We start from the raw sequence: 23,047 nt of genomic DNA, 5'->3' as shown, positions 1-23,047 counted from the left end.
TTGTACAGTCTGCTGGAGTGAAACATTCCTGGTGGGAGAGGCCAGCATGCCCGGAGGTTTCAGTTCTAGGCCCACTAAAGACATTAAAATAATAACTTCACCATTTTACCAGATATCACTGTGGAGCTGATAATATCGGAAACCCGGCCTCCAGAGACGTGCGGAGACTATGGTGCCCAGCGGGGAGCCTGCTAAATGGCCTCCGCTGATATTTCCTGGTGCATTGCATTACTCTAGCAGCATAATGGGCTGGGAGAATTGCCCCCATCATTTAGCTTGATGCCTTGATACTTGTAGTTAGTAACTGTTTAATGTCCACATCATCAATCTTCACATGAACAATATAATTAACTGGCTTTATCCAACAGTTGATAGCTATTTCTTGCACTTTCTTTCACTAGTTTGAGAGAATTGTTATTGTTCCATTTGCTTCACCAAGTTCCTAAAAGGTTCTTCAACTTTGCACGGTCAGTCTATCTAACCTGCACATCCTTGGGCTATGAGAGGAAACTGAAGCACCTGGAGGAAACCTACACAGACATGGGGGAGAATGTGCAAACTCCACACAGGCTGGAATCGAACTGGGTCCTTGTTCACAACTGAGATTGATATATTTTTTACAGTTACAGAAGCAAGGCAGTTAGATCGAGTTATGGCATTGATCAGCAATTATCTAACAATGGTGGAACAAATTGAGGGTCTGACTCTTCTCCTCAGTTTTCAATGATACTACTACATTCTCAAACGCTCCATACCTCCATTTCCAATTTTGTGCTTGAGCTAGATTTTTGACTATCAATACTGCAAGCATCCATGTTATACTTCAGATAACCATTGTGTTGAGCTAAACATTGAGGAGCCAGCAATATAGGGGAATGGGAGCTAAAATAGCCCCTGCGCCATATGCACAAATGTGGGATAGAGTAGAACAGCAAACTACCTACACATATGCAGCAGGTAGCCAGAACCTCTCATTAAGAGCCTAGTGATGTTCATTAAAAGAGGCAGAGTGGGATTTTCCCAGTTCCCACAGGAGGCAGGGGCAGGTTTAGGTGCTTGAAGGCACCCTCCTGGTTGCAGAATTGGGGCCAACATTCCAGACAGGCTTAGAATCCCCCCCTATGTGATGGAGCAGTTACCAGTCACCCATCCCCTGTTCACCAGTCACAGGCAAGATGGTTAGAGACCACAGGAATACTAGTCCCCATCATGTATTTGGAGTATTATTTTTCTAACTAACTTGGTGTTTGAATAAATTTAACAGATTAGGGAAACTTTCCTCCTTGCTATGTAAAGTAAAATCATAAACATCTTCTGTATTAATGTACAAAAGGAGATTATCGCGAAATCTGAAAGAAAAACAGAAAGTGCTGGAAATACTGGGAAACAGTTATCATGCCAAATCATGCAGGATGGCAGGGGAGTGGGGGTGAGGTCATTGATGGTAGTATTGGCTCTGTATCCTTGTTTACCGATGTTGCCTAAGAAGCTGAGAATTTTTGCTCATTCTCATTACCGCATTTGGTTCCCCTATAAAAATCAAAATGAGGGGAGCTTGTGATGGAAATTTAGTCTATTTAGACAAAATGTTATTGTTTACAATGTCGAATGATGACACTGGAATTGTCACATTAAAAAGGACATTTGGTGGCGTGTAGGTCTCTGACTTGTAGGAACTGCTTTAAATTACTTATCTGCTTTCACCCTATAAGCAGGTCAATACTTTCTGTGTCAAGAAAGAAAATACTATTTTGTGAAAAAAACAACATGCAGACACGTCAAATAATAATAATAGGATAGCACAGTGATTAGCACAACTGCCTCACAGCGCTAGGGACCTGGGTTCAATTCCATCCTCGGGTCACTGTCTGTGTGGAGTTTGCACATTCTCCCCATGTCTGCATGGGTTTTCTCCAGGTGCTCCAGTTTCATCCTACAGTCCAAAGATATGCGGGTTAGGTTAATTGACCATGCCAAATTGACCCTAGTGTCAGGGGATTGGCAGGGTAAATATATGGGGTTGCAGAAATAAGGCCTGGGTAGGATTGTGGTCGATGCAAACTCGATGGTCCAAACTCATTCTGCACTGTAGAGATTCTATGACTGAAGCTGACAACAATTTTTTAGATTTGAATTAATGTATTATTGTCACATGCATTGGGATACAGTGAAAAGTTTTGTTTTTTGCACAATACCACTCATAAAGTACATAGGGGAGAAGGAAAGGAGAGGGTGAGGAATATAGTGTTGTAGTCACAGATAGGGTGTGCAGAAAGATCAGCTTAATGTACAGTCGGCCCATTCAAAAGTCTGATGGCAGCAAGGGAGGACATTATTAGAAAGTTTAAATGAGGTGAAGTTTAGTTTTAAGAGCATAGAACAAGAGTAAAATCTAGAATTAGAGGATTTGCTGGGGACAGCTTGCAAGAAGTCGCCTCACTCTGGCGCCACCTATTTTTTTGTCTTGTCATGTGAAACATGCAAGCTAGCTTGACGTCAATCACTTTCCCTCACTTCCTCTGGGTATGGCCTTGGTATGAGTTTAACAATCACCTTGGTGTGGGGAGACTAAGTGTGTGCAAATTCAACCACAACTTTAGAGCATCCTTAAACCAGCAGATCTGTTGAGTTGCTAAAATAAGAAAGGATATCCTTTTAGATTTACCTCTATTGGGTTCTACCTTCAAACATTTAGACTTGCCATCAGTAAACTGAACACCAGTACCAATTCTCAATAAACTTTAAAAAATGTCTTTTAGTATAGAAATGTTGATCTTATTCATGAGGTTGTATTATAACAAAGGGAGTTGTTTGAAGATTTGTAATGATATTCAAAAAAGATGTGTAAGATATTAATAGCCATTTCAGCTGCTAGATTTCTCATTCTATTTCCAGAAGAGAGTTATTATTTGACCTTTGTGTCAACATCCTATTTCTGTGTGAATGGTTAAAATATGTTCAGAGCTTTCTGTCCATTTGCAAAGCCCAATAGAGATTAGAACAATATCCCAAATTCAAACTCATTTGTGTCGATGTGGTTGATCACTGGGTAGTGGAAATACTACAAATAATTAAATGTTGGTGATGTCTCCATCACATGGGAAAGTGACTGATACTGTACCTAGTATCTTGCGGGTTAATGTAGAAGATGTGGGCGGAGTTCTCAATGAATACTTTGCTTTGTCTTCACTAAGGAGAGGAATGATGCAGACATTCTAGTTAAAGAGGAGGAGTGTGGAATATTCAATACTATAAGCATAGGGAGGAAGTATTGGAGGGACTGGCATCCTTGAAGGTGGATAAATCCCTAGGATCAGAGATATGGTATTCCGGGTTGTAGAAGGAGGCCAGGGAGGAAATAATGGGTGCTCTGAGAATCCTTTTTCGATCCTCACTAGATACATGTGAGGTACCAGAGAATTGGAGGTCTGGGCAGGTTAGATCCAAAATCGGTTCAGTGACAGGAAACAAAGGGAACAATGATCAATGGATGTTTTTGTGAATGCAGAAAGGTTTCCAGTGGTGTTCCACTTTCAGTGTTGGGTCCTTTGCTGTTTCCTGTATGTATTAATGGTTTAGATTTAAATGGGAGTGACATGAATGGGAAATTTACAGATGACACAAAAACTGGCTGTGTAGTTGATAGTAAAGAGGATAACTGTTGCCACCAGAATGATATCAATCATTTGACTGTGTTCGCAGAGAGGTGGTAAATGGAATTCAGTCTGAAAGAGTGTGAGGTAATGCGCTTGGGGAGAGCAAACAAAGCAAGGGAAAATGCAATAAATGGGAAGATATTGAGAGGGATTGATGGGTGCATGTCCACAGGTCCCTAAAGGTGGCAGGTCAGATGGACAAGGAGGTCAAGAGAGCAAATGGATTGCTTTCCTTTATTGGGCGAGTTTTATTCATTCATGGGATGTAGGCATCATTAGCTGGGCCAGCATTTGACAAATGACAATGATTTCATTAGACTTTTAATTCCAGATTTTTATAGAATTCAGATTTCAGCATCTGCCCGGATAGGATTCAAACCTGTGCCCCAGGGCATTGCCCTGGGTCTCTGGATTACTAATCCAGTGATCAGTATGCCACTGCCTCCCCAAATAAATGGAAACGTACTCAATAAATGAGAAGACATTGAGAGGGTTGAGGAAGTGAGGAAGTTTGGACTTCAATTCCTCGAAGGTGGCAGGACCGGTTAACAAGGTGGTCATCTGGCATTTTTACGTGCAGGTGTGTTTGTGAGCAAGAATAGAATACAAAAGCAGGAAGTTTTGTGGCACAGTGGGTAGCATTCCTGCCTCTGAGTCAGCAGCTCCGAGTTCACATCTCTCTCCAGGACTTGATGGCCAAGGAAGGTGCATTCATAATGTGGCCTATCAGGTTGAGTATCAATTAGTAAGTCTTTCCAACAATAGTGATTGGGAGAGATCCTGGAAAGTGATTGGAGCTTCACCCACCATGGTCCAAAGCTCCAGGTATGCATGTAAAAGTGGGACTAGCATGGATGAGATTGATGTTAACAGCATGGGATTTGATCCCTGTTCCGGCTGGTGTGGATTTGGGATCTGCCTTTTAGTTGGTGGAGGTCACTGTGGTTAAACCTGCCTTCATACAGAGAACCCAATAAGCAGATAGATTGTTAGGAAAAAAACCTTCAAATTTGGTGCTGGCTCTAATTGTTCCCATTGGTTAGAACAGTTAAGAGAATGATTAGTATATTTCCCAGACATACCATAACTAAGATCAGCAGTTCCATATAACATTGAGTTAAAAGATTAACTTCTGTCTTCAAAAGTAGCTAGGGGTATAATAGTCACTGAGCATATACACACACAAGTCTTTCAGAAGTACTCAGTAAAATGATACGTCTTTTCACTATAGCTAGTGAGACGAAACCGGTTGTAATAATGGGAGCATTAATTGTCTGACGAACGTTGTTTTTAAAAGTGCCTTTGATTGCCTCTGGCATCTTTGGTGCATTCCTTAAAAGATTACAGAGACACATGCAGAGTGGAGGTGTGCCCTTTCCTGATCATTAATATGTTACTTCAACCAATAACATTGTATGAGCCTGACTCATAGCCCTTTCAAGACAATAAAGGCTTAGTGTGTGGGTCCACGAGTATTTCAAACACCGGAAAGCCTGTCAAAACCTGCTCCACAAGTCATGATCTGAAAATCTCAACATAGAAAATTTTGGAATGCTTGGCTCTATATGGATCTAAATTCAATATTGCTGTTCCCCTTGGGCACAGCAATATCCAATGTAGATTTCAGAAGCCTAGACCTGATCTGCATGGATATTTAGGTCACTGCTTTATTGAAATGAGCCTCATGCACCCATTTGAGAACAAAACACTTCATTGGTTAGACAAGTCAAAACACAAATTCTGACTCTGATTATTTCTGGCTCTTAGCTACCTAATCTAACATCCTTAAATTCTCATTCCAACTGCACCGTCCCTGCTGGCCTTTTACCCTCTCTTGATCTTTTCATTGGGAACAACTGGCATGGCATTGTCCATCTCAATTTCTCTATTCTATTTACTCACTCTAGCCCTTCAGATGCTGTCTGACCTGCTGAGTGTTTATAATTTATTCTTAAAGAGACTGATGGAGGCCATTCAAATAATTGTCTCAAAACTTCAGAAATCCTTTTTTGTGGAGTTCAATTGTATAGGAGTGTACCACCTGGCTCTGCAAAACAATTGCAGGCCAAACCAACTCATCCTTGTCCCCATTCCAGTTATCCCCCTCAAAAACCCCCAACTCATAGACTTACCTGTGGGACATGGGACCAGTTGAAATTAGTCAGGCTATTGGCTCCCACAATTCACTGAAATTACGATGATGAGGCCTAAGGATGAATTTAGTTTTGATTTTTGGGCTGCTGTTGTGATCACTGATTTGTTTGGAGCATGAATGAACTTGGGGCCCTCTGTCTTTATTAACTGTGTGCTTAAAAGAGGAGTTTGTTAGCTTTGAAGTAATATCTAACCTTGGAATTACAGTCATCATGCACTGAAACGATTAATCAGTCAATAATTTACGGAAAGTGGTGACTCTTCTAAATACGATCTTAGTGAAGGGCTATGAAATAAAGTCGACATTTTTCTAGAAGTTTATTTTCAAAAGGAGAGCAAAACCAGCAATTCAAAACACCTGTCAGTTTTGTGAGCCAGTTGATTGTACATTATTCCTGTAATTACGCTGCCATAACACACTGTACAGTTATGGTTACTGTAGCCTATTTAAAATTACAAATCCAGCAAGTGGAGTAAGTTCACAATGACAAGACAGGGATATTTACAATGTATGTTGCTGGTCTCACCATTGCAGAAAAAACTAAGCCAATTGTTTTCATGGTCATTTATTGTCATGAATGTGTATTGTAAACTTTTGTAATTGAGCCATTTAAACCCAATTTTGCCCTTAGTTCATCAAGAATGTATCCGACTCTTCATCCCTCCCCAACAAATTCATATGTATGACCCTGTATTCACATTTTGTTTAGTCTTTTCCATACCACCTATTTTTATTATGAGCAGTACTCTTTGAAGTTTAAAATTTCTACAAGAGCCTAAACAACTAGTCTCAGATAAAACTTGAGGCAGCTGAATTAGCAAGTTGTGACAGGAAAAAATATCAGTCGCAGACTAAGACGGGTGGGTGGGGGGATGAGGGCTTGGTCTGTCATTTTAGACATCATGTTCCTGCGTATAAAGACGTTGCTGCGTTCAAGGAGAATGCCGATGAAAGGAAAACGGAACTGGGAAGGAAGTTCTGCAAACATCCACTCCCATGGGCCTCCCAGTAAGCAGGCTCTTAAGAATCTGTGATTTCATGCTTTGTTTGAGAACGTTAGTGGCCAGACTGTTGCCAAGTGCACACAACTTAATTATTTTAGCACTTTGGAGTGATAAAACCTGAAGAAGTGAACATGAAAACCAAAAGGAAAGAAGCAAGGAAATAGAGTTGTATTTATAGCACTCCCATGACCCTGAGGCATCTCGATATATTGTACAACTAATGGAGCACTTTTAAAGTGCCGGCACTGTTGTGATGTAGGCAAATGTGATGTAGGCAAAAGTGAATGAGCTAGTGGCGCAGATCAGCACAAATGGATATGATCTGGTGGCCATTACAGAAACGTGGTTGCAGGGTGACAGGGACTGGGAGCTGAATGTCCAGGGGTATCAAGTGTTTAGGAAGGATAGAAGGGTGGAAAAAGGGGGTGGGGTAGCTCTGCTGATTAAGGATAATATCAGGGTGGTAGTAAGGGAAGATATAGGCTCCAAAGAGCAGAATGTGGAATTGTTGTGGGTGGAGATAAGGAACAGCTAGGGGAGGAAGACGCTGGTGGATGTGGTCTATAGGCCCCCAAATAATAACTTGGAGGTGGGACGGGCTATAAACAAGCAAATAAATGATGCGTGCAGAAATGGAGCGGCGATAATTATGGGGGATTTCAATCTACATACTGATTGGTTGACCCATGTCGGACGCGGTGGGCTTGAGGAAGAGTTCTTGGAATGCTGTCAGGATAGTTTCCTTGAACAGTGTGTGACGGAACTGATGAGGGAGAGAGCTATCTTAGATCTGGTGTTGTGTAATGAGGCAGGTAGAATTAGGGATCTTGTTGTGAGGGATCCTCTTGGGACGAGCTATCGTTGTATGGTTGAGTTTTTGATGCAGATGGAGGATGAGAAAGTAGGGTCCCGGACCTGTGTCCTCTGAACAGAGGGGAGTACGATAGGATGAGAGAGGAATTGGCAAATGTAGATTGGGGGCACAGATTTGTCGGTAGGACTGCTGAGGAACAGTGGAGAATCCTTAAGGAGATCTTTTTCGGTGCTCAGCAGAAATTTATTCCAATGGTAAAAAAAGGAACATAGGAGAAGGGATAATCAGCCGTGGTTATCGAAGGAAATAAAGGACGGTATTAAATTAAAAGCTGATGCGTTTAGAGTGGCTAAAAGTAGTGGGCGAGTAGAAGATTGGGAGAGGTTTAAAAATCAACAAAGAATGACTAAGAAGTTGATAAAGAAAGGAAGGATAGACTATGAAGCTAAAGTAGCATTAAATATAAAAAAGGACAGCAAGAGTTTTTACAAATATATAAAGAGGAGGAGGCTGGCTACAGTGAATGTTGGACCCTTAGAGGATGAGAGGGGGGATTTAGTGGTGGGAGATGAGGAAATGGCGGAGGCCTTAAATAAGTTTTTTGCCTCGGTCTTCGTGGAGGAGGACACGAATAGTTTGCCGGATATTAAAGATAGAAGGATGGTAGGAGTTGAGGGCCTGAATGCGATTACTGTCACTAGAGAGGTAGTGCTTGATCGGCTAGCGGGACTGATGGTGGACAAGTCCCCAGGACCAGATGGAATGCATCCCAGGGTTCTGAAGGAAATGGCAGAGGTGATAGTAGATGCCTTAGTGATTATTTACCAAACTTCGCTGGATTCCGGGGAAGTGCCGGAAGATTGGAAAACGGCTAATGTTACACCGCCGTTTAAAAAAGGTAGCAGGCAAAAGGCAGGGAATTATAGGCTGGTTAGTTTAATGTCTGTTGTTGGAAAAATGCTGGAATCCGTCATCAAAGAAGAAATAGCGAGGTGCCTAGAGAAGAATTGTTTGATAGAGCAGACGCAGCACGGATTTGTTAAGGGGAAGTCGTGTTTGACAAATTTATTGGAATTCTATGAGGATGTGACTAGTGCGGTAGACAGAGGGGGACCGGTGGATGTGGTGTTTCTCGATTTTCAGAAGACATTTGATCAGGTGCCGCACAAAAGGTTGCTTCAGAAGGTTAGGGGGCATGGAGTTGGGGGTAAAGTGTTAGCGTGGATAGAGGATTGGCTGTCTAATAGGAGGCAGAGAGTTGGTATCAATGGGTGCTATTCTGATTGGCGGTTGGTAACTAGTGGAGTGCCACAGGGATCGGTGCTAGGTCCTCAGCTATTTACCATTTACATAGATGATCTGGAGGAGGGGGCTGAGTGTTGGGTGTCGAAATTTGCTGATGACACGAAGATGAGTGGAAAAGCAAATTGTGCGGAGGGTGTGGAAAGTCTGCAGAGGGATCTAGATAGGCTGAGTGAGTGGGCGCGGACCTGGCAGAGGGAGTACAATGTTAGCAAGTGTGAGGTTATCCACTTTGGCAGGAATAATAGTAAGAGGGATTACTATTTAAAGGGCGAAAGGCTGCAGCATGCTACGGTGCAGAGGAACCTGGGGGTCCTTGTGCATGAGTCGCAAAAACCCAGTCTGCAGGTGCAGCAGGTGATCAAGAAGACGAATGGGATGCTGGCCTTTATAGCGAGGGGGATAGAATATAAAAGCAGGGAGGTTTTGCTGCAACTGTACAGGGCACTGTTGAGGCCGCAGCTGGAGTACTGTGTGCAGTTTTGGTCGCCGCACTTGCGCAAGGATATTTTGGCCTTGGAGGAGTGCAGAGGAGGTTCACTAGGCTGATACCAGAGATGAGGGGGTTGGACTATGAAGAGAGACTAAATAGACTGGGTCTGTACTCGTTGGAGTTTAGAAGGATGAGGGGGGATCTTATAGAGACGTATAAGATAATGAAGGGGATGGATAGGGTAGAGGTAGAGAGATTCTTCCCACTCAGAAAGGACAGCAGGACTAGAGGGCACAGCCTTAAGATAAGGCGGGGTGGGGGGGGAGCAGTTTAGAACGGAGTTGAGGAGGAACTTCTTCACTCAAAGGGTGGTGAATCTCTGGAATTCTCTGCCCGTTGAAGTGGTGGGGGCTACCTCGCTAAATATATTTAAGTCATGGGTAGATAGGTTTTTGGTAGGCAAGGGAATTAAGGGTTATGGGGAGAAAGCAGGAAAGTGGAACTGAACCACTTCAGATCAGCCATGATCCTATTGAATGGAGGGGCAGGCTCGAAGGGCTAGATGGCCTACTCCTGCTCCTACTTCTTATGTTCTTATGTTCTTAAATGTGGCAGCCAGTGGGCACGCAATAAGAAATAGGGGAATTCTGGGAATTAAACAGAACAAACAGTAACTGCGTGCAAGCAAAATTGGAGCTATGAAGAAAAATGGAAAAACAAAGGGAAAAAAATGAGCTTTACTCATATTGATGGAAAAATTCTGATTCTGTAAATTTTGAATCTCAAATTAGAGCTTTAAATCATTTTGCAGATCAACAGATCATATAGATAAACAATAGAGGAAAGGGTATTAATTCAATTGCTGCTTTCAGAATATTACTGCCACTAGAACCACAGGATAAGATTTATTTCACTGGGAATTTAGGCATGATTGATTTGCATAGCTTGCAAGCTATTGAAAAAATTCGTCCCAAGTTTTGGTATCTTTTTAACCATTCATGCCTGTCTTATTAGTATACGACCCCTCAAGATGGCCCTCTCGATCAGTTTCCGGTCTTAAGGTTCCCCACCATCACATTGAATAGGTAAATGTTCACACACCCTGGTAGAGGGTGGAGGGTTTAAAGTCGTGCATGTCTCCTCTGGTGGTCTGCAATCTCCCAAGCCAGTGGACATGTCTTTGGCATTCTCCAAGGCGGCCTTCATGACACACGACAGCGCAGAGTCGCTGAGCAGAGACTGATAGCCAAGTTCCGCACACATGAGGACGGTCTCAACAGGGACCTTGCGTTCATATTGCACTATCTGTGACCCCCGTGGCTTGCCGGGGTTTGCAAAACCTCACTTACTGTACTGTCTGGAGACAATACACATCTCTTTAACCTGTGATCAGTGCTCCTTCCACTCAGATTGTCGGCCACTTTAAGACTTGAATAGCAGGTTAGGTGTAAAGATTTGCATTCTAATCAGTAATCTGTAAACTGTCTGTGCTTTATATGCTCTGTCTGAGGCCAGAACTCTCCATTCACCTGACGAAGAGGTTAACCTCGAAAGCTAGTGAGTGTACTATCAAATAAATCGGTTGGACTTAAACCTGGTGTTGTCAGACTTCTTACCATGTCTTTGGAGGCAGGGAACCAGGAAAGAGAAAGGTTCAGCTGGCACCGCTGATAAAAACACATGGAGGAGGGAACATATCAGGGAGCCACCCCACCATTTCTCTTTCCTGGCTTCCCGATGTGTTCCCTGCTCCATCCATTTTTATTTGAGGTGGGCTTCCAAATCTAACAGCTACCTATCCAGCAGAGGTAGGGAAGCCCATTAAGGAACTTAAATGTAGAATTAGCCTCAATTTTACCGGTTAAATTAGAGCTTCCCGATATTGAATGTGTTCCGAAGTCAAAAGTACAGAACCACTGGGGAGTGATCTTTGCCTGAAAATGACAGGTATTCATGTCAAGAAGGAGAAAAATGGCAAGGCTTGGGGCAGGGCTAGCATGAAATGACAAGTTCATTAGAACAAGATAGAAAGGAAGATTAACATGAAAAAAATAAATCCTGTAGAGAATAAGGAAGGCAATCATTGGGGCATAGAAGGGACAGAATTTTCCATTCTGGGACTCAGTCTCATGTGGTGGCATGAATGGGGAGTATTTCCCACTGTGGAGGCCACTGGGAATTTGCACAGTATCACACGCCCCCGATCTTATTAATTATTCAGTTAGAAGGGTTTCCTGATGTTTTGCACAGTAGGACATCTGGGTGGATCACCTGCCATCATGTCCAAGTGCCATTTTTGAAAGATGCCCAGACAGCAACCTGCTCAATGTTGAGGGAGGAGAGGGTCTGGAGAGAATAGGGAGCTCTGACACCCAAATTCAACGATGCCTCCCTGCATCTTGTTCAACAGTTGAGGTTGGGAGGATGTCTTCTATCCACTGGATAGGAGTGGGACGCTAAGAATGGAGATTAACCTGGTGTGGGAGCAAGTCTGCAGTGCAGTCAGGTCTGTTCTAGAGAACTGCCCTGCGTACATAAGAACGTAAGAAATAGGAGCAGGAGTAGGCCACCTAGCCCTTCGAGCCTGCCCCGCCATTCAATAAGATCATGGCTGATCTGAAGTGTATCAGTTCCACTTTCCCGCTTTTTCCCCATAACCCTTAATTCCCTTGCCTACCAAAAACCTATCTACCCGTGACTTAAATATATTTAGTGAGGTAGCCTCCACCACTTCAATGGGCAGAGAATTCCAGAGATTCACCACCCTTTGAGTGAAGAAGTTCCTCCTCAACTCTGATCTAAACTGCCCCCCCCCCTTATTTTGAGGCTGTGTCCTCTAGTCCTGCTATCCTTTCTAAGCGGGAAGAATCTCTCTACCTCTACCTTATCCATCCCTTTCATTATCTTATACGTCTCTATAAGAGACATGGATGGTTTCATCTGCTCTGCCAGGGTAAGTGAACCCTCAACTGCTCATACTCACCCCACTGGTGATGTGAACTTCAGTGGCAACATGATAAAGTGTTGTCTCATAGCCCCATTGCAGTCCATCTACTCTGCAGTTGGAGATGTCATTGTGGATGCTTCACCCTTCTATACAGTGAGCTCAGATACTGTCTGGGAGAGGAGGGCGGGGTGGCTGTGGTTGGTCACAGGAATTGAGGGCACCAGCAGTATTACTAATAACATGCCAGCTGTCCAAGCCTTATCCTCATATCAGCATGAGCTCACTACTGGAGGGTGCTGGCTCAGAACTTTTCTAGACAATCTACAGTATATCAATCAGACAGCACTCAATCCAGTTGGTTATGTCTAAGCCTGAAAATGTGGTTACAAAATATCAAACACACTTGCTCTCAACACCATGTTCTCTCTTTGTGCAGGAGAGGTTAAGCATAATTGGTGAGAGAGAGAGACTTGGGAAGGGCCTGCCACACCATAAAAACTGACCGATTTTGAGGCACGGACAGTCTGGTTGGCAGGGGTGGAGTGGGACAGATCCATCTGAGATGTTGAGATTGGCTTGTGGTCTAATGAGGATCTATGCATGCCACAGAGAAATAAGGATCAAAGAGTTGTGTTGGAGGCAGCTTATGCCGTCTCTCCCTCTCTCACATACAGGTCCCATCAGAAAGAGGGCAAGCCCAAATGTGACAAAGCCCTGTTTAGGATTTAGATTAAATTTATATAGCAAACATTCTCAGAATTCCTATGGTGCAGGAAGAAGTCATTCGGCCCATTGAGTTTGCACTGATTTGAGTGTACAAATTCCACACAGACAATGACCCAAGGCTAGGGTGAACCTGGCTCCCTGGCACTGAGAGGCAACAGTGCTAACCAGGGCACCACTCTACCACCCAGTTTATTGCTGACGCAATTCACAGGAGCATCATCAAGCAAAATTTACTTCACTCCATAAAGCAAATAAAGAAAGAGTGGTGAAAGAAAAGGAAAGAAACACACAATGTGGCCTGAGTTGGCCCTAGCCATTAATCTTTCATTACTGGATACTGTAGTATAAGGGTCTGCACATAAAGAGTTAATGTGGGACCAAGTAGTGCCACCCACACAGTAATGTAAAAGAACACAAGACCGACACCGAGGGGTTAGTGTAGTATTGGACAGAGCAATGTGCGGAAGCAAGTATGGACACAGTTCCTAGCTGGGATCTTTAACTATGTATATGGCAGCACAGTGGCACAGTGGTTAGCGCTGCTGCCTCACAGCGCCAAGGATCCGGGTTCGATTCCCAGCTTGGGTCACTGTCTGTGTGGAGTTTGCATGTTCTTTCCCTAGCTGCATGGGTTTCCTCCCACATTCCAGAGATGTGCAGGTTAGGTGGATTGGCCATGATAAGTTGACCCTTAGTGTCAGGGGACTAGTAGGGTAAAGACATGAATTATGGAGATAGAGTCCGGATGGGATTGTGGTCAGTGCAGACATGATGGGCCCATTGGCCTCCTTCTGCATATAGGGTTCTATGATTCTATATAGTTTCTAGCAATTAATTACTCCTTACTGTTGAATGACTTAAGACTATCAATTTTAAAACCTACTGAACTACACCCATCACTTTACAATGTACTGGCAGTGAATGAACAACTCAAAATTTCGCACTGAATAGAGAGGAAAATTTAAATCCTGGAAAACGGAAGGTTCGAGAAGCATCCTGACCTGAAGAAAAGTTGAAGAAGCAAAGCCGCATAAGTAAATCCTGAGTGAGTGGCTTCAAAGAAAGACTTAAAAGTTGAAGACATGCATTAAAGTCCTCAATGTATCAGAAGATTCCATTGAATCCTATGGAACTCCGGCTTCAATATCCAGAGTGTGCAGAGTCAGTAGACTGAGGAGCTGAAAATTTAAAATTCTGGGACAATACAATTCCTGAAAACAGCTAAATACTACAGTGGTCAGAAATTGCTGTTTCAATTGCAGTACGAGAAACCCTATTTCCAAGTTGACTTCTGAACACATGGCGTCTGAGCTCATTCCAAATAGAAAAAAATCTCAACTGAGTAGGCAACTTTTAACACCCAGGAAAAATTAGGGCTCGATGCTGCCAAGACCCGAGAACATTGCGCTAAAGTGGGAAGGACTATAACCAGTGATGCAGGTAGCCATTGTTAAAAGAAATTAAACGCTCTGATCACAAATGTCAATACTGTAGGAGCCTACCAAAAACGGCCATGCAGCAAAATTCTTTGTAAGAAATGTATGGCGCCAACATCTTGGATTTTTGCTAACCTCCTCAAGCTGAACCAATAATTTAAATATTTTAGCCATGCTTCAGAAATCCACTCCTCCAGATCAATTTGGAATTATCCAAGACTCAGATCAATCACAAAATTGGGGACATTGGAGAAAAACATTTCTGCGATACATAATTGCTTCAGCTCTAGAAAAAAGAGACAGAAACTGGACAAATCAGCACTCTTGCTTTATTCAGTAGATGTGCCTGATAGCCAATGATATAACAGCAAGACAAAGAATCAATGAATCCCCTGCAAAATCTGATGAAGTTTTGAAATCATTTGATACATTTTAAGTTCAGAAGTAACAAAATCTTTGAAAACGCTAGGTCCAATAAATGTGCCAGCAACTAGGAGAACCTGTTGACTCCTTTATTATTGAGCTCTACAGAATGGTTGGAGGCCCTGTGTATGACAACCTGAAATTTGTGATATTTAGGGCCTTTGCTTCAAGCAAAGGAAGATCAACTCCTTGAGAAAGGCATCTCTCACTCATTAAGACAGCTCACAAAACATATCAACAAGGTCTACTTTCTTGCAAGCTGTCCTGATGAGTGCAAAACATAAAAGTTTTGATGGAATGTGTCTTTCTTCAGCAATACATGTGACAATTGTGGAGAAATTATAGAGTCATAGGGAGGAATGTTCCTGTCCCACCCATCATGGGAATCATAGTGGGTGGAACATGGACCATGCAGAGATCTGTTGACCTTGAGTTGGATTTTCCAGTCTTGGGGTGACCGAGGCTGGAAAATCCCACCAGTTGAGTTTTGCAGCATGGAAAGAAACCCTTCTGCTTATCGTGTCCATGCCCGCCATCGAACACCTATCTACTCCAATCCCAATTTCTGTAGAAGGAGCATTTGGATTTGAAACATGAACTCTGCTTCTCTCTCCACAGATGCTTATCAGAGCTGCTGCGTTTATCCAGCATGTCCGTGTTTTTATTTCAGATTTCCACTCGAGGCAGTATGTTCCTTTAATTGCAGTTGAGTCTGGTGGCTGATCACTCAGGTCCGCTGCCTGGGTCTAGGATAACTTGAAGCTGGGAGGTGAGGACTGGGAACCAATAGAATGCAGGGGAGAAGGAGGGGCTTGTGATAGATGTCAGAGCGGACCAATAGGCAGCCAGCAGGATATCTTGACTCTTGGTCTGCGGGGGGGAGGGACAAGTGCGGAGGAAGCCGGAGGTGGGGGAACCAATGAGATGGGAGTAAGAGGTAGGGCGGGGCTAATGGGTGGCGACAGGACCAATGGGAGGGGAGCAGGATGTGGGGCGGGACCAATGGGAGGGGGCAGGGCGTGGGGAAGGACCGGCGGGCGGGGGAGGGGAGGGAGCAGGACCAATGGGCGGGGCGGGTGAAGTTATTTAAAGTGACAGAAAGAGTTGCGGAAACTGGCAGGTGGATGGAGCTGGGGATGAATTGGTGTTGACGGAATCACTCATTAAACTCATGAGTGCTGTCAGAGTTTATGCTCCGGTTGAAGAGTTGTGTGTGGGGGGTTTGAGGAGGATGGGAGTTGTTGGCTGACTGAGTCAGGGAGGGAGTGAATGTAGGCGGCCCCCCCCCCAGGAGGGAGATCTGAGTATCGCAGAGCCGGCTTCCTGTTCTCGCCAACACACACACTGAGCCTCCGGCAGCCTCTTGCTCCTCGTGTCTCCCCCACATACAGACATCCTCTCCTCTCCCCGGGCTGCGGGATGGCTTTCGCCAACTTCAAGAGGATTTTGAGACTCTCCACTTTCGAGAAGAAGAAATGCAAGCAGTACGAGCACGTCCGCCGGGACTGCAATCCCGAGGACAGCTGGCAAGTGATCGGGGAGCTGGGCGACGGCGCTTTCGGCAAGGTCTACAAGGTGAGGAGGCAGACTGTATCTGAGCTAAACTGACCTGGCTTTCCCCTCTCTCTCTGTCTCACAGCCTGTTCACTCTTTTCCATTTAAACTTTGTTCCACACGTAACCCGCAAAGATTCACAGTTACTTCATTGCAGTATTAATGTAAACCTACTTATGACACTAATAAATAAGCTTTAAACATCGTTTAATCCAAGCCCCGTGGGCTTTCTTCATTTTCTCCATCTTGGGCTGGAGTGTTGAGGTGAGTGGGTTTGTGATTAACATTGGGGGGCTTTTTCCTTCCCCATAACTCTTGTGTCACATTATTGTGTGTGGATTGGGGGCTTTGGGAGTGGGGTGTGTGGATTGGGGGCTTTGGGAGTGGGGTGTGTGGATTGGGGGCTTTGGGAGTGGGGTGTGTGGATTGGGGGCTTTGGGAGTGGGGTGTGTGGATTGGGGGCTTTGGGAGTGGGGTGTGTGGATTGGGGGCTTTGGGAGTGGGGTGTGTGGATTGGGGGCTTTGGGAGTGGGGTGTGTGGATTGGGGGCTTTGGGAGTGGGGTGTGTGGATTGGGGGCTTTGGGAGTGGGGTGTGTGGATTGGGGGCTTTGGGAGTGGGGTGTGTGGATTGGGGGCTTTGGGAGTGGGGTGTGTGGATTGGGGGCTTTGGGAGTGGGGTGTGTGGATTGCTTTAAGACAGAAGGACATTTCCCTGATCGCCTGCCCCTGTCTCTGTGACAACTTGCTGGCGGAAAGGGAGCGCATTCTTTTGTTTGGTCTGCGGCTTCTCCTTATGAGACTGGGATATTTTAAAAATACTTCGCAAAAATCCCGGTCACCGTGCAAAAAAGAAACGCCCTCCCTCTCCCTCTGGCATTGCTACTCAGTTTAGATAGCTTCCGGCTGACGCATTTTAGTTTGTGTTAGTGTGTGGTCAGTAAGTCCTCTCTCCATTTCTTGATGTGGTTTGGGGAAGAAGGGGAATGGCTGAACTTGTCCATAACTTTTAACACAAGGCAAGGACTTCTCAGGGCCTTTTCAAAGTAAACTTCAGAGTAGAAAGGAAAGTTTCTGAACCTCATGTTACTTTTGATTTAGTTATCAGTTGTATGTGCTGCCACGTTCACATTGTGCTTTGACCAAACAGTATTTTTAGTATTTTTTTGTTCTCGTCCTATGGGAGTGACCTATTGCCTCCTTGTTCTCTTTATATTTATCCTCTCCTTGCTGTTCTGTTGCCCAGTTGTGAGCTGCCACATTAGGCTAACGCTCCATTGAACACCAATAAGTGCTCCCCTTTTTTTCGATCCGCAGCTTTGTGGATGTGCATTGTTAGCAATTCCCAGAAAGTCAGTTTTATCTACTCTGGAATGTGGCACTGCGTTTAAGCTCCACTGCTGACTGATTTCAGTGCAGTATTGTTCAAGGTGCATTCTTATGGGTGAGATGTTGGAGAGGCCCCTTGCTCACTTGTCATGGTGATTCTGTAAAGGCCCTTAAAGCACTATTCTTTCCTGTAAGAAACCCAGAGACAGGTCACCTTCGTTTCATGTGTGTAGCTTCTCAGTTTTGTTATGAGTGACTGTGATTCAGAAATGGGCTAATTGTGTTTGAAGTGTCTTGGATCACTCCGAGAACCTCATTCTTTACTTAAGAAGTGGTACAGGGATGTGGTGCATCTGTGGCATCTGAACTCTTTTTTCACACTTCTCCCTGTGTCTGTGTGGGTTTCCTTAGGAAGCTTTGGTTTCCTCCCACAGTCCAAAGATGTGCAGGTTTGGTGGATTGGCCATGCTAAATTGCCTCTTAGTGCCCAGTGATACATAGGGCAATATAGTAGCACAGTGGTTAGCACTGCTGCCTCACAACGCCAAGGTCCTGGGTTCCATTCCTGGCTTGGGTCACTGACTGTACAAAGTCTGCATGTTCTCCCAGTGTCTGCGAGGGTTGCACCAGATGCTATGGTTTTATCCCATGTCCCAAAAGACATGCTGGTTAGGTGCATTGGCCATGCTAAATTCTCCCTCAGTGTACCCAAACAGGTGCCAGAGTGTGGTGACTAGGAGATTTTCACAGTAATTTTATTGCAGTGTCAATATAAACCTACTTGTGACAATATAAACAATGAAGGTTATTGGGATTAGTGGATAAACATGTGGGGTTGTGGTGGTAGGACCAGGATGGGCCTGGGTAAGATGCTCAATAAGAGTCACTGCAGGCTCAATGGACCAAATGGCTCCTGCGCTGTAGGAATTCTGAGATCTATGATAATGTCAAATTATGTTCCCAATAATTTCATCCCATGTGAGAGATTGTAAATTAAATTTTTGCAGCTTGTGATTGACCCACTTGGTTGACTTCTGCTTGTCATAGATTTTACCAGAAATATATCTTGAAGATTTCACTTCCACACTTTGTGTTCATGGGTTGACCCTATGGGCTGGGCAACTGAGTGGTAGGATGTGGTTTATAATTCCCATTTCTCTTTATATTGCAATCATGATCTATCATGCCATGGGCAGAAGAGCTGAGTTAATGTGATATGATGTGGCGCTGTCGGTGTTGGACTATATTAATATAATATATATTAATATATAATATTAATGTGGTATAGCAGAAGGAAGCTGTGATTTTGAGAATTTGCATAAAATGTTGCTATTGTATACTAGCATATGAACACGTGATGCAGTTTTGAGATTCCTTGCCCCATATTTTTGGAGCTACCTATTTTAAATTAAAACTAGCTTGCTGAAATAACACAGGATTTTGGGGATAAATGCTTTTAAGCATTTGGAGTCTGGTGGTCAGGATCCCTTGACCTAACTGTGGAGTGATATGTGGGCGTACTTTATTTGGATAGATAGAAAGGAGAAAATGTCAAGTTATTACGTGCAATGAAAACTGCTTTTTGCGTTGTTGACTTAGTGTGCGTGAAAAGTTTTTATGTGCCAGTAGGTGATTTAAATAACATTATAAAATTTTAACAGGACTCGACAGGGTAGATGCAGGGAGGATATCCCCGATGGTGGGGGAATCCAGAACTAGTGGTCGCAGTCTGAGGATTCAGAGTAGACCATTTAGAACGGAGATGAGATATTTCTTCACCCAAAGTGAGATGAGCTTGTGGAGTTCATTACCAGTTGATGCCAAAGCATTGAATTATCCAAGAGACGGCTGGATGTGGCACTAGGATGAATGGGATCAAAGGTTGGGAAAAAGCAGGATTTGACTACTGAGTTGGATGACCAGCCATGATCTCAATGAATGGTGGAGCAGGCTCGAAGTGCCAAATAGCCTCCTCCTGCTCCGATCTTCCATGTTTCTAAAATGATGTCGGCTTTTGCATATGTTTATTGCTACATGTAATTGCACCTGCAGCAAAGGTTTCTGCCATAGCAATTGGGGAAATTTGATTATTCATTGTAACTAAGAAGAGTAAAGTTATTAATAACTGCACGACTCAGCCATTTGAGAATGGAATGACCAGGGTACTTGGTGAACACAAAATGGATAAACTTGCTCAGTAAGTTTTAACATGCTTATAAAAACAAAGGGTGGTTTGAGGTTATCTGTTGCAGTGGTTGGGTTTGTACTTCTGCTTGGAGAGGCATGTTATGATATTGAAGCATTGCAAATCCAGAGCATACTCAGAAGGCCACATGTTACTGAACAGAAGTGTCACTTCAAGTTGAGGGTTTGTTAATCATCACATGTTTACTGTACGTTGCTCTAAGCATGGAAAAAAGTGATTGGGGCTGAGTGTATGGGATAACAGATGTTGACATGTTATAGTTGTAAATAACTAAATTTTATCTGCGTATTATAATTGAGCGCTCAGACAGGCTATCTTAATTATCCTTCCCTGAGGCGTATTTCTGCCTGTGATGTTTCCCAATTTATCCAGGAGTGCAACTAAGATTAATGCATTTCCCTTGCTTCAGTTAATGTGACAAAGTAACTCTGAATTAACTATTCTCACATTTAAGATTGCCTGATGAAGTGAGGAGGTGTGGTTGGTTTTCTTTCTCTTTCATTAACTACAAGTGTGTGATTCTGAGCCATCAGTCATGTCATACTTCAGAATACCTCCTGACAAGAAGCCATTTTTTATTTTAGTGTTGGCAAGTTATTTGACTGGGGTTGATGGGAATGGAGATTGATACTGCAGCAGTCTTAACCACCTGATGCTGATGCATTGATCTTTCATCAGTTTACTGGATCATCAGCCTCAGTGTTGCATTGGCAGAGATTAGCAATCTTAGCACAATGTAGCTTTAACGTGTAGCTGAGCTGGTCAGGGCAACATGTAGACCATGTACCCTCTGCATTGAGCATGGAATTTGAGGAGCAGACAATGAGTTTCATATCTTTTATGGAAAAAAAGATTGAATCTGAAAGAGACCCGAGATCCTTGGTAGACCTGATGATAAGCATGCCCAGAAAAGGAAGAGCAGCAAACCCTGAAGGCAATTGTACTCGAATATCATTGTCAAAACAGTAGATTACAAGTTAAAAGACATGATCAAACTTTTTAGTAGTCTGATTAGGCTTCACCATGGTGCATTCAATTGTAGTTACTGAGAATCAAGAGACATTTTAGTGCTGAGGCAGTACAGTGAAAACCATGAGATTGATGCCTACTGTCAGGATTTATCTGTGAAGAAAGATGGGATAGGCTTGAGCAGTTCAACTTGGAGAGGGGGAAGAAGGTAACTGAAGATGGTCATATTTCATAGAATCCCTACAGTGCAGAAGGAGGCCATTTGTCCCATTGAGTCTGCGCAACTCTCCGACAGAGCAGCTTAGCCAGGCCTATCCCTGTAACCCCATGAATTTATTCTGCTAATTCCCCTAACCTGCATGTCTTGGGACACTAAAGGGCAATTTAGCATGGCCAATCCACCTAACCCACATATCTTTGGACTGTGGGAGGAGACTGGACCATCTCCTCCCATGGACGTAACCCACACAGACACGTGCTCTCCACCTTCAAGTACACTGGAAGGGGGCTAGAAAATCTCCCACCCCAGCTATAATTCCTAATGTTACTTCTACAAGTGTCCCAACTATATGTGCACAATTTAACTAAAAGCGATATTCTGGACTAATACTTTCTACAACCTCTCTATGTGGTTGGCCATGGCTTAGTAGGTTAAAACAACTGACTTGCAAGCAGGAGGTCTTGAGTTTGAATCTCAGTGGGGCTTGATCTGTGGGGGGAATCCCCTCATCCATGCCTAGGATCTCAATCCCTCCTGGACCAAAATTCCCATGCGTACTTTGGAGCCTCCTTGGGACATCTTGTAACCCCAGCTACATTGCTCTGGTTTTACTGGGACTGCTCAGTTGCCAGTCAGTCAGCTTGCCAGCTGTTCCTGAGGGCTGAACCTTTTGTGTCGAGGACAAGAATTCCCACTTTATTAAGGCCATCCTCAGTATATTATTGCTACAGGGCACTGGCTTTAAAGCGGGTCTGTTGCTGACCAACCTTTCAGCCACTCAGGTGGGATGGGGAAAGACATAACCCCTCCTTTCTCCTCCTGCCCTGTGACATTCATCCCCAGGAAATTTGTCAAAGTGTGGCAAAAACTTCTGGAGTAATGGAAACAAAAGCACTTGAACTGTTTAAGAAATAAGATGGATTAAAATGTGCTGTATGGCTTTCCTCATCTTTAATTATCTAGTGGTTTTGAAGGGTTATTAAATATCCTTACTCCACCAAAATAATTCACTCTAATAACTTGTGCAGCAAGAATGCAGTTACCATAGCAACCAGAATGCCACTCTGCAGTTGAAAGTACAGTGCGGGTTACTGATCACTTTTTTGGAACTTGGTTATTGAAGTTCTTACTATAGTAACCATTTCTCCATTTCAAGTTGGTGTTGATTTTTTAAAAAACTATAATACCTGCCTATTACAGTTAGGGGTAATATGCGCAGTAGCGATCCACATTAGAGATAGGATATCTCTAACCTACCGTGGCATAGTGGTTAGCATTGCTGTCGTGCAGCGCGAGGGGATCAGAGTTCGATTCTGGCCTTGGGTAACATAAGAACATAAGAAATAGGAGCAGGAGTAGGCCATCTAGCCCTTCGAGCCTGCCCCGCCATTCAATAAGATCATGGCTGATTTGTCGTGGCTCAGTTCCACATTCCTGCCCTCTCCCCATAACCCTTAATCCCCTCTCTTATCAAAAACCCATCAACCTGCGTCTTAAAAATATTTAGCGAGGTAGCCTCCACCACTTCAACGGGCAGAGAATTCCAGAGATTCACCACCCTTTGAGTGAAGAAGTTCCTCCTCAACTCTGCCCTAAACCGCCCCCCCTTTATCTTGAGGCTGTGCCCCCTAGTCCTACTATCCTTTCTGAGCGGGAAGGGTCTCTCCACCTCTATCCTGTCCATCCCATTCATCATCTTATATGTCTCAATGAGATCTCCCCTCATTCTTCTAAACTCTAACGAGTACAAGCCTAGTTTATTCAGCCTCTCCTCATAGCTCAACCCCCTCAACTCCAGCATCAGCCTAGTAAACCTCCTCTGCACTCCCTCCAAGGCCAAAATATCCTTGCGTAAGTACGGCACCCAAAACTGCA

The 23,047-nt window shown here is 43.9% G+C and overlaps 1 protein-coding gene across 2 annotated transcripts in view; it reads left to right on the top strand.

Moving 5' to 3' along the window:
• Positions 1 to 16,008: 16,008 nt before the first annotated feature.
• stk10 (serine/threonine kinase 10) overlaps positions 16,009 to 23,047 on the top strand; it is a 105,720-nt gene continuing 98,681 nt past the window's right edge. For both annotated transcript variants that reach the window (XM_080201642.1, XM_080201641.1), the window contains exon 1: positions 16,009 to 16,471. In XM_080201642.1, coding sequence (XP_080057768.1) covers positions 16,316 to 16,471 — 156 coding nt within the window. In that variant the 5' untranslated portion in view covers positions 16,009 to 16,315. The remainder of the gene's footprint in view (positions 16,472 to 23,047) is intronic.

Source organism: Carcharhinus amblyrhynchos, chromosome 13 (genome assembly GCF_965287045.1).
Source record: "Carcharhinus amblyrhynchos chromosome 13, sCarAmb.v2.hapA, whole genome shotgun sequence".
Taxonomy (NCBI): domain Eukaryota; kingdom Metazoa; phylum Chordata; class Chondrichthyes; order Carcharhiniformes; family Carcharhinidae; genus Carcharhinus; species Carcharhinus amblyrhynchos.
Note: the sequence above shows the minus strand (reverse complement) of the source record. Positions and strands in the feature narration are given on the sequence as shown.